Below are 12193 nucleotides of genomic sequence, written 5' to 3'. Positions count from 1 at the left end.
AAAAAATAAAAATAAAATAGTCGTAATTTTTATTATTATTATCATTATTTTTTACTTAGTTATTTTTCAGATAAATTTTCTTTAAAGGGATACTTGACTCTTTGAACCATTTTCAGCAGTGAAAAGTTAATATTTTGTCCAGAATGAATCTGATAACGGCATTATTTTTCATGTATAATTAATATCTTTGAAAAGTAATTTTACTACTTGCTGTTGACTGATGATGACATCACTGGTGCTGAGGAAGTAAGTAATGGCCAATCATGGCTCACTTTTTTTCTGCGTGTGGTCAGTAAACTGAGCCATGATTGGTCGCTACCTACTTCCTCAGCACAGGTGATGTCATTATCAGTCGACAGCAAGTAGAATTTTTTTTTTTCAAAAGGTACCAATTGAAAAATTATGAAGTTACCGCATTAATTATAGACAAAATATTAATGTTTTACTGCTGAAAATGGCTCAATGAGTCAAGTATCCCATTAAATGAAACCGCGATTAAATAAAAAAAAGAATAATTTATTATTCAAAAACATTGGAGTCCAAATTTTTAAGCTGTCAAAAAAGTGACGAAATGTAGATTAAAAAGTTTTAAAAAAAACAAAAAAAAAAGATAAAAATGTCCAAAAAGTAACCATAAAATATCCAAAAAGGAAGAGGAAAAGCATAAAATTACCAAATGTCCACGAAATTGTCAAAAATGTCAGAGAATTTAATGGAAAAAAAAAGGCAGAAAAGATAACATTAAAAAAATAACTATAAAGTGCCCCCCAAAAAACAAGAAATCCATGAAATTACAACAAAATTGCCAAAAATGTCAGAAAATTGATCGCAAAGAAGGCTTTAAATGTCAAAAATAGCCATAAAATGTCCAAATGTTTTGCGTCTCTCGACTGATTTTTTTATTTTTTATTTATTTGGTCTGCTCTTTTGACAGCAAAGTTTGCTGACATCTTCCTTATATTGTCTTAAAAATGTAACTGTTCAGTGTGCCTGATTAAAGAAAGCACGCCATACGTTGTCGCTCAATGAGAAACATTTTAAAGGTACATTTTATTATTATTTTTTTGTTAACCAAAACTATTGCTCTAACTCCGCAATGAACCCTTCTGGAGAGGCTCAGAATGACGCGTTTTAATTACGGCTGAGAGAAATTTCCGTTAAGAGGTGGCGTGTCCTCGAGTGGGATCAGCAGGCTGCTCGAAGGCCCTCGGCCGACTCCACCGAATGAGCGATGATTACGTTCGCAGCTGTTGTCGAGCTGTGATGAATAGATGCGGTTTCTCACCAATAACGCTCCAAACAAAATGAAACCAAGTCGTGAATAAATGTATTGAACGTCGCTTCTGCGCCTGGTCAGCAGTCTGCTTGTGGTGGGGAAGTAGAGGGGGGTGGGGGGTGCGATAACAGGGGGTTGGTGGTATGACGTGAAATTTAAACACTCAGCAGCTGCACAATAGCCTATTAGTCTTCATTTTGGCCAGGACATGCAACAGGGCCCGTTCGTCTCGACGAGCAAACGAAAATGTATTGGAGCGGCCGCTTGGGGCTAATTGAAAGAAATTGTCTGTCTGTTTGCTTCGTGTTAGCGGTGGCGCGACGGTTGTTATGATCTGGGACCTGTGCTAGCTCGTTGCCCCCGCGGTCATCACCCCGGCCGACTTCGGTTTGATCCGCGGGCATCTGCCATCGTACGGACAATCTTTGAAATTTGTTTAAGCGGAAATCATTTTAGGGAGGATTTATGAGACGCGTTCTCAGTGACGTTGGTGTGGCCATGTTGCTATTTTGGTTTGCAATCATACAACAGTGATTGTCAAAGATTGTAGTGATACGCAAATGAATCACTTTTTAAAGAGGAAGTTAACCAGCAAAAAAAATATGTTTTATGCAGTCCCACTGGTCTAAATATGGTATTCTGGTTAATATTGTTAATTCAGTGTTGCTCAGGTCTCAGGTAACAACCAATCACAGCTCAGCTTCAGAAAACAGGTGAGCTGTGATTGGTTGTTACCTGAGACCTGAGCAACATTGATGTCATCTTCAGTCGACAGCAAGTGACAAAATGGCCGCCCCCTGAGATGGATAAAAAAGGCTGGATTTTGCTTCATAACGCTTATTCCACAAATGGAATATTAACCCTAGACTAGCGAGTTCACATACAACATATTACTGTCAAGAAATGTATACGGTTGACTTTAAGTATAGTTTAGTTGAATTTAACTGGAAATTATATTGATTCATTGGAAAGTGTAAATAGGTGACTTCCTCCGGGAAAAGTTGAAAGTGGGGGGGGGTAAGCAAACATAATTAGGCAAACTCACTGATGTTTAATTGTGAATAGTGGACCAGTTCCTCAAAGACAGGAAATCCATGTTTGAATATTTTTTTTATGTGTTGTACGGATGCACTCATACCAGTATTAGCACACATTGTGTATGTGTCTGTCTGTACTTTATTGTGCATTACAATAATAAGCTAAATGCAACTCATTCAAAGTAACAGAGAACAAAACCCATTTATTTCCCATCCTCCTTCCTCCATTCTAATTGCGCACGTTTACCAGGTGAGCATCCGAATCCCGAGGAGTGACGAGGAGGAGGAGGAAGGCGACAGGCAGAATAAATAAATCGTCTCGGGCGGAAGTTGATTGGCATCGGTGTGTTTCAAATAATAAGATGCAGCTGTTGATAGTGTGGGGGGGTGCGTCTGCAGGTTTACTTTCCTGGCGGCCCCCGTAGCGGCGCGCCAGTCGTGATGAAGGCAGACAGCTGACAGGTGCTCCGAGGATGACGCCGACACCACCGCCAAGCGCACCTGCTAAACTTAACTCTGGAGGAGAGCAAAGAGAGGGAAAAACAGCGAGTGTGGGAGCTGGAAGAGGGGACAAAAAAAAAAAAAAGAGAAGAGGGTTAAATCGTAAAAGTGAGCAGTCAAGAGTTGCCGTGAAGGCTGAATCCTTTGCTGACTTCTGAGGCTATTTTTTTTTTTTCCACTAACGATAGAAACGTGAACATAATGATACATTGATACAGGTACTGGAACCATACGATGGCAAAAACATCAGTTAAAAAAAAAAACAGTGTAATATAGCTCACACCTAAATAACTTTAAATTATTTTAATTTATATTCAAACAATTACAATAGTCAAGGGGTTACTAATTAGAATAATTTGGATTCAAGCTACTACTACTGAATTTTGAATCTCTGCTGCCACCTGTGGCCGAAATATGAAACTGCATTTTCCCTTCACATACACAATGTACACATGACATCACATCTACAGACAAATGGTGGGAAATTCAAACCCGAATCTTGTCTGAAAACTATTGGCCAGAGGCTTGCAGGAGTTCCCATTATGAACAGCTAAGGTGGCGAATTAAAAAATAATAAATGGTCAAATAAAATGCTATTGAAGATATTTTTGGACAAATTGATACAAAGTACAGCTTTAAATAAATAAATAAATAAAGAACATTTGACAATTGAACAAACTTTTAACATTTAAACACTACTAATAATTTTAGATCCAAAACTGTACTCAAGAGCTCTGAGATTTTCAGTGAATAACGTAAAGATTGCTTCTCTCTCAAAAATCCACGAATGGCGAATGTTGAATGGTTGGTTTAATAACTGCTACTGAAACTTGTTTTTTTTAAGTGCAGGGTGTGGATTTCATCCAGTCACACTTACCTAAGAAATTAATGACCAATTGCAAAAAAAAAAAGTGTCAAATATAAGGATGAAAAACCACTCACGTTTTCCATAAATTGAAGTAGTATCAGGACTTTGCAGCACTCATAATACATTCACTGAGCGTGCGTGTGAGCCGGTGCTGATGCTGTCGTCTAGAAGCACGCATTTGAGCCCCCCTTGAACTCTTCAGACTGGGGAGGGTCTCTTCAATGAGTTGTGTATCATCACGAGACGCTCATGAGTTGTAGCCTTTGCCGTGTGTTTTTTTTTTTTTTTGTTGCTATTACATACATAATATTATGCAAATGTCCAGCGATGTGGACGGCGTGCGGGCGGGAGGGCGCACGTGGCAGGTAGCTGGCTGCCTGGCCGGGAGCGCTGTCACCAATTTGTTCCTCGCCATAGGGGACATGCAGGGGATGGAGAGGCGATGGCAGCTCCCTGTCCTCCTCGTGGCTAATGAGGCCTGCACTTCCTCTTCTTCTCCCGTGTGTGCGTGTGTTGAGTTTGTATCCATTTGTGTCACACAGCTGCCATGGTTTTCCATTCCCAGGAACCCGAGTTGATGTTTGCGCACACACATACGTACACACAACCTTCACTTACTTCGCCTTATAACTTTTCCCTCAATAAATTATTTACATGCACACACACGTACAGATACAAAAACACGCAGTCTAGATACAATACATTCATTACATCTGCCCAGGTCGCCTATCAAATCTTGAAGGTGGGTGAACTGGATGAAATACAAATTTGTTGGCAAAGTAGCTTTCCATGTTGTTCCAATTGACACGTTAGGGAAAAAAAACAAAAAACAAAAAAAAACTATCACATGCATACTAACAGCTGACGAAATACAAATTTGTAGCAATTTAATCATTCCCACATGTGTAACGACTGTATTATGCTGAGGGTCAAATTAACCCTTTAAAAAATGTAAACCATGCCCCTCCCAAAAATTTGACCCTGAGTACATGCTGAGGTGTGGGTCACATTGATATTGAATATTAATTTTTAAATCAGACTATTTCTTGAATGAGTCTTCAGTGTTTAGATATTGAAATATAAGATATTTTGTTGAAAATGGCTACAATTGCATTTGTAGTTCAAGACCGCCACCGTGTGGTTAAAATCAGGAAGTGCAGCCAGGGGAAGCTCAGTTTCTATCAGTGGATCAGCTCAATTTTACCCCTGGGTAAGGCCTTTACTTAATTGTGGGAATGCTGAAGCATTTACACTGTTCAAATTTCAACTTGCTTCAAAAATTCACGCCTGCTGGGGTATATATCGTCTGATTCCACATTACTTACAGTATTCTCACAATTTCACGTTAAATATCAACTTTTCCCCCATTCATTTTCAATGGGAAGACAGTGAAGTTTTATAAGTATCACTTTCCACGCCCACTTCCATACATATAACTTATCATTACCAAGTGTCTGATATTGCTCGGTGGCATAGTTGGTAAAGTGCATTGTCCAGTAACCAGGAGGTCATAATTTCATAATTTATCTCTCAATTTACTTTATAAGTATTCCACATGCATTAAAATCTTAGAATTCAGCTTTCAGCATTCCCACACAATTTCTCCAGAAATTACACTTAGTCTAGTTTTTGTGAAGTTGTTGCTGTGAACGCATAACAGATTGCAAGTGTTAAGTCAATTAATGACTGTAATTGAAGTCGATCTATTGTCTTTTACATATATTAATGACTTATTTTCCTTTAATTTAGCATAAGCCTAAACTATGACCAAAATATTTATGTATAATGAATCTGAGTTTATTGTAATACAGATTAAGTTGTTGCTTGTGTTTATGAAAAATACTAAATTGCCTACTAAAAATAAGGGGGAGGGGCGAAATTGCAATTAGATTATTTTTCAAAATTCTTCCATTGCAAATGTCAGCTTTACAGATGCCATGTGTTAAATTATAACTATCACAACATACAACTGCTATCATAGGTGGTAATTCCAGGTGACGACATTAACTGTATACTACTGTATTATTTTTAAGGAGTCTATTTGAGGTGTGGTATTTATTGACGTGGGTTAGTTGGATTATGGTGTCAATTTGAGTGGAGGCAACTAATTGAGGGGGGAAATCCTGTCTTTTTAAACTAATTTTCCGTATTAGGTACTATGTGCTGTTTTTCACTTTCTGCCAGTGCAGCTGCTTTAATCCAGCTTCCTGGTTTAGCAGCCAAGTGTGCTGAGAGCACTAAACCCCAAAATGACCTCAAAGCTGCTAAAACAGTCTGCACAGATAATTTAATGTGGACTCATCACAAGTGGTGAGCCCCCTCTGGGTCTATAGTCACCACATTCATTAGTTGTTATAATAATATTTTATAAGTGAACAGTACGGTGGATGACATCATTGGTCAGAATCTCTTATTTATTGTGCAGCTCCAAATACAAGCAAAGAAAATATAAATACACTTCCAAAAACAGTTTCATTCATAACATGGAGGAGAGAAAGAAAGAAAAAAAACAGGGACATCAAATAGTGCGATCCAAGAGAAAGAAACATGGCTATTGACTGAAATGAGAAAATTGTAGATTTTTAGTGGAACAAAAGTTACTATTTTTAAAGCGAAATATTAGTTTAAAAATGGAGAAAAAGTAATTTTAGAGGATGACAAGTGAGAGGAAAAGTTTTATTTTTAGGCAAAACAAGTCATATTTTCGTCAGATAATTAGAGAAAATATGTAATTTTGTATTTTAAATATTTTTTCATTTTCAAAAAGGTTGTACTTTTAGAATGCACAAAGTTTTTATTTTAGAGCAATAAATATTTTATTTATGGGGGAAGAGATTACCGGAAAACAGAAATAAATGTTTTTTGTTGTTGTTTTTTTAATGAAGGAGAGGAAATAGGAGAGTTAACTTGGAATAGATTTTGCTGACTTATTCAAAAGAGATACGTATTTAAAAAATAAAATAAGAATTTAAAAAAAAAAAAAAGTAAATTGTATTTTTCACAGAGATTTTTTTTTAAAAAAGTATTTTCCTACAGAAAATAAAAATAATCTTTTTATTTATGAGAAATAAGTTGGATAAAAAGACTATAATGAACTTTTGAGTCATTACAGAAAGTGTCAAGTGGGGAAACTTCAAAGATTTAAGTTAAGAAAAAAAAAAAAAAAAAAAAGCTAAAAGTAAAAGATCCCTGAACGCAAGTACACTGTCTGGCATCCATCACAATTTTTTTTTCCCTTCAGTAATGTTTCTGTAAGCTCAGACTCACAGCAGTCAAAAAAGTTCAAAGCCCACCCCCCCAATTCCCCCTAGCTGAAGGCCATATGTCTGTCTTAGGCCGTCAACATGACGTTAATTAGTGCGCAGATGTGGGCGGCTTGAAGAGTCCCGTCTTTCGGAAGTGGCGCACGATGAACGGCACCGACACCAGCGTGATGCTGATGCGCACGGGCGCAAACAGTTTGTGGACGGCATAGGCCAGGACGAAGGTGCTGGTCCCCGCCGCCATCTTGGACCGGATGATAGCCTCGCTGAAACCCAGCTTGCTCAGCATGGCCGCCATGTCGATTCCGCTAGAGATGAAAGCACACAGCTAGTTACAGAAAAAAAATTGTCTTGAGAAAATAAATAAATTAAATGTATTATTATTTCTTATAGATCAAAAATGTTTGCTTGTTGCATTTTTGTTTGTTTTGTTGTGTTGAACTTTGTGGTTCTGGAATTATGAATGGGTTTTTGAATTCCCATCCAAGAGCAAGTGACTCCTCAGCGTTATCGAGCTGGCTGCACTGGGCCAGCTTTTGTAATCAGCCAAGTACAAGGCAGAAAAGTGTTGAGCGCGATAATGCTCCGTAGTTGCGGGCCACAGTGGCTTCTCCACGGGTGGCTTATTATCAGCTGTGTGAGAGAGGCTGCGGGCTCCCCTGCTAATCTGCTGCAAATCTCTTGCTATGCTGGCACGCCGCCCTAACTGTCACACACTCTACACACGCTCAAAGGCTTTACTGTTTTTACACCTCTTTTATTCAATTAAAAAAAAACGGCTGTTCTAAGATTTTATATTCCGCATGTTTCCTCCTAAGTCTGAAGCCAAGTGTTTTAAGTTTTCTGAATCTCTGCCTGAGTACTTTGTGTGTACTACAGCTGGAGGACAATTTTGAAGATGCTATTTTTTTTTATGGTTACAAGTAGGGGTGTGGATTGCCTAGTACCTGACGATTCGATTCGTATCACGATTCACAGGTCACGATTCGATTCGATACCGATTAATCCCGATACGAATTTATAAGTCGATTGTTGCGATTTTTTTTCATTCAAATTTAGAAAATACTAATCAGTACGCTTGTAGAGTGTAAGATTTATATGAAAATGTATTATTTATTTATCTGAAATTTCAGTCTTATAGAGGTTGTAATCTGTTTCATGTTTGAACAGCATTAAAATAAAATATTAAGGCTTAATGTTCCGTTCATATAACATTCTTCCATGCTCAAGGTGTGAATCCTAACCCGAAGTCAGACGTTTTGTTGAATATTTTTCCATTAAAAATGGAAGTTTAAAAATCGATTCACACAAAAAAAAAAAAAAAAAAAAAAAGGCAATGATGATAAGACGTTGAATCGGTAAGACTACCGAATGAACAATTCTGAGCTCTTATAAAAAAAATAAAATAAAAAAAAATAAAATAAAAAAAAAAAACAAAAAAAAAAATCGATTTTTTTTTTATTGAATCGATTCGAGAATCGCGCGATGTAGTATCGCGATATATCGCCGAATCCATTTTTTTTTTAACACCCCTAGTTACAAGAGAGTTTCATGTACTTTTCAACAATGTGGATTTGTGGGATAAATATAAATATATATATATTTTTTTTATTTTTTTTTGGTTTTGTTTCAGTATGAATTTACCATAAAACGTGAAACATTTTGTCACTCTAAATTGTCCATAGGTATGAATGTGAGTTTGAATGGTTGTCTTTGTGCCTTGCGATTGACTGGCGACCAATCCAAGGTGTTACCCTGCTTTTCTTACAAAAAAGTCTGCTGTTTTGTCACATCAATGCTATCAGTATTTTTGATGGAATAGTGTAGTAGGATAGGCTGCGTTGTCACCTGGATATGAGAAGGTAGAACATTCCCAGAGACATGAGGGAAATGCCAATATGGAAGGAGACCCCCACAGCTCCGTACTCCTTGAAGACCTTTTTGAGTTGCTGAGACTTGCTGGGCTTATTTCCCTCTGGCTCAAGGTCCCTGGGAGCTTCCCCTCCAGGCGGAGGCGTTAGTGAGGCTTCCTTTTCATTGTGAGCGACCTGGACGGGATGAAATGAAACACAATCCATTCAGTGGTGCTGAAATAACCTGTTTTTGTTATTTAGAACTAAGAGCTCATTTGTCACCTTTAACATTAAATTTTACATATCAGTAATCATCCAAGCTTTAATGAGACACTTCAGGTGACAGTGGTACTTTGACAGTTAAGTATTTAAGTGCGAAAACCACTGGTACAATATCATGTAATGGGAAGCTTGTCAACAAAGCACAATCGAGAAAGCCGACGTGGGCGAGGCAGCAGGCCTTCTGCTTTTCAGAGAGGCCACTGAGGCCGGACTCAAAGTAAAGGGGGGGCGGGCGGTGGCCTTGGGAGGGTGGCCACAGAGGATGTATGGGAGGAGGAACAGTGGGACCTCTGTGACTGATAACTTCTCACAAACACAGTCGTCAGGGTGACAAACACACAGACTGACTCACCTCCACCCTGAGGCCGACAACCTTCTGCCAGTTGCCTAACATTTACTTTGTCTCTTTTATTCATTATAATTGTTTTTTTTCTTCTTTTTTGCAGCAGGTTGAGTCTAAGTCACACAACTACATGAATTAATACAATTCAGTGCATTATATATATATATATATATATATATATATTTATATATATATATATATATATATATTTTAGCATCCGCAGTTTGTAAAGTTGTATTTATAAAAAAAAAAATAAAAAAAAGAGAGAGAGAGAGAGAAAAAAAAAAGGTTATCCTATTTAAAGGAAAGAAAGGTAGCTGGTTTAAGAGTTTAAAAATGTTTTTGTTACGGGTCAAACTGACACCAGAAAAAAAAACAAAAAAAAAACTATGCAACTTGAGGTTGCTGTAAGTCAGCGACTTAACTTGTAATTGGAGAGCCCTTCACTGATTTTTTTCTTCACAATCATAATATCTAATTTAGGGTTAAAATGATCCATATAGGCAATTCTAAGCATGTTTTGTGGTTGGTTAATTCGCAAATCGCCATCACACCCAAGCTAAGGTTCATTGTACTCATTTAAAACATTGCTTTATAAAACGTTAGGTCTTGCGCAAATGTTGTTAGACTTGTTTGAAATTAAATAAAGGTTATGACAACAAAACAGGAAGAGAAGGTAACTGTTGGAACAATTGGTGCTCCGTGAATTTAGTGAAATACATTGGCAGGTGTCATGTGTGCGCTGTACACAGTACACCTGCCGTTGAGAAGTGCGCATGCGCTGCCCGTGCCCCTAGACGTTTGAATGACGTAAGGTGAAGGTACAGTATTTCCACCGCACTCGACACCCTCCCCTTCTTCCTCTTTTTGAATACACCATTACACAGCTACGTGTTTACAAATTACAATACCTCCGCCTTGTTCTTGTCATCCATGTCGGTGGTCTTCTTTGGGGCCGTCGCCGCGGTGGACAGCCCGCGGTTACTTGAAAACAAAGCCACCGGCTCCGCCAGGCCGCCGCGGAGCTTCAAGTGTCCCCAGTCCTGGATTAGCAAACCGTAGCGGTGGTACGCCCCCGGTCGTCGTCCCGCAGAGCATGCGAGCGCCAAGTCCACGCAGCAGGTCCGGTCCGGGTGAAAGCCCCAAGTTAATGTCAACGAGCCGGAGTATGAGTGGCGGAGCACGCGCGCCGTCGTCCTAGTCGCACGACTCAGAAACATGGCCGTCATTAGGACCTCAAAGCGAGTTTAGCGGAGTCCAAAATGTTTACGTTAGGAGAGGCTAGATAACCCGGAGTGGCGGTCCGACTCCGAACATGCTGACTGTGTCCCCCCCACCTCCTCCAGTCCTAACTGGCTGACTCCCACCTCCCTTCCCCGAGCAGAATGCTTGCTGACAGGCAGTCCGCGCAACCGCAGATTAGACCAGAGGAGGCTCCCGTCAAAAGAACAAAGCACGCGGTTGTGAGAGGTATGTACATGCGTGGCTAGAAACGGCCACGAGGAGGTGCTGCTGCATTTCTGATAATCCACATAAATGACTTCTTAGTTAGTCCGAGATTAAGGAGTCCTGCAGTAAATTTAAACGAGAATGGTGCTCATGAAAACCTGAAATGGAATTGAGGAACGCTTTGACGGAGGAAATTCTGGCCCTAAATCATTCCCGAAAGAAAAATAACATTCAGAAAACAATAAAGACTATTAAAAAAAAAAAAAAAAAACTACAGAAACAAGTTGTGGGAAACCATGCTGTTATTGAAAGTAAATGCCATACTGCTGCTATTGAACATAAGAGGAGTGCTTGGGCTGCCATTTGCAATGAATTCAATGCAAATGAAAATGTAACCACATCAACTGTGATGGAAGTGCAGCTGAGACATGTCTGTTATGATCTCACAAATGCCATAACATTTTGTGACATTGCTTACTTATTTTGTATGATATACTCTAGAAGAAACCGGATAATGAACGTTTGGACAGTGGACAAGAAAAACTGAACCCAAATTAGTTACCGCTTGTAAATACAGATTATTCCACTGTCTGTCGCTTCCATTATTTTTATTTCATTCTAAGGACGTTTTTGTAATGCGTGTTTTCCCAGTGGAAATGACTAACCTTTGTGAAGGAGCCATTTCACAAAGACTGTGAATCCTCCACATTTGGTATGGCATCCCTGAAAGAAGATGCTGCCTTACAGCAGAGACCAAGAACAATGTTCATGCATGAAAAAACAACCTTACAAAAAGGGTACACATCACCTCCATTAATTTTTGTCGATGGAATAAAGCAACGACTCCCGTACCGATGGTTCCGTGTTCGATCCCTGGTGTCTCTCTCATTTTCAATAATTTGACAAATAATCCCATTAAAAAAAACAAAAAAAAAACAGAAAGGATCTGGAATCAAACCCCTGTAGAACCCAAAACCTTTGTTAGAAACGACTCGGCCAGTTTCTCAGGCCAACAAAACAGAACGTTATCGCATTTATTGGGTTCATATACTCGTGGAAATCCTACAAATCCATATGATAAAACGTTGAACACCTTCAACCATGATGGCCGAATGGTATAAAACTTTGCCTCCGGTTCAAGTGATCTTGGTTTATCCTCTTTTGTGCCCCCTCAGACGAACATACAGGACGTAAGGCGTTTCGGTTCTATTCATAAAAACAGTGGTTGATAGTTTGGCCGCCATTTATTTTCTATGGCATAATTACAACTAATAGGGACAAAACTGACAATGCTTGTTTGGGCGAATGTTTAATGACATGG

General features: G+C 38.9%; 1 protein-coding gene and 1 long non-coding RNA gene across 4 annotated transcripts in view; one reads left to right on the top strand and one right to left on the bottom strand.

Annotated features, from left to right (window-relative positions):
* The window catches only part of LOC144023337 (uncharacterized), an 83710-nt gene that overhangs the window by 15662 nt on the left and 55855 nt on the right, over nt 1-12193 (top strand). The gene's annotated exons all lie outside the window — the stretch shown is intronic.
* Nucleotides 6079-10801, bottom strand: fam210b (family with sequence similarity 210 member B). The gene is made up of 3 exons (XM_077528641.1): nt 10335-10801; nt 8794-8993; nt 6079-7253 (listed from the first exon to the last, which is right to left on the bottom strand). Exons 1-3 carry the CDS (start codon nt 10650-10652, stop codon nt 7037-7039), a joined length of 735 nt encoding a protein of 244 aa, XP_077384767.1. The 5' UTR covers nt 10653-10801; the 3' UTR covers nt 6079-7036.

Source organism: Festucalex cinctus, chromosome 8, assembly GCF_051991245.1.
Source record: "Festucalex cinctus isolate MCC-2025b chromosome 8, RoL_Fcin_1.0, whole genome shotgun sequence".
Classification (NCBI taxonomy): domain Eukaryota; kingdom Metazoa; phylum Chordata; class Actinopteri; order Syngnathiformes; family Syngnathidae; genus Festucalex; species Festucalex cinctus.
The sequence above is the reverse complement of the archived record's forward strand: the minus strand, read 5'-3'. Positions and strand labels throughout refer to the sequence as shown.

Excerpts from the sequence above, each read along its gene's own strand:
- fam210b (XM_077528641.1), bottom strand. The coding sequence starts at position 10,652 with ATGACGGCCATGTTTCTGAGTCGTGCGACTAGGACGACGGCGCGCGTG. Across the intron at positions 8,994-10,334 it reads ATGACAAGAACAAGGCGGAG|GTCGCTCACAATGAAAAGGA; the intron begins GTATTGTAATTT and ends CATCCCGTCCAG. Across the intron at positions 7,254-8,793 it reads TTCTACCTTCTCATATCCAG|CGGAATCGACATGGCGGCCA; the intron begins GTGACAACGCAG and ends TTTCATCTCTAG.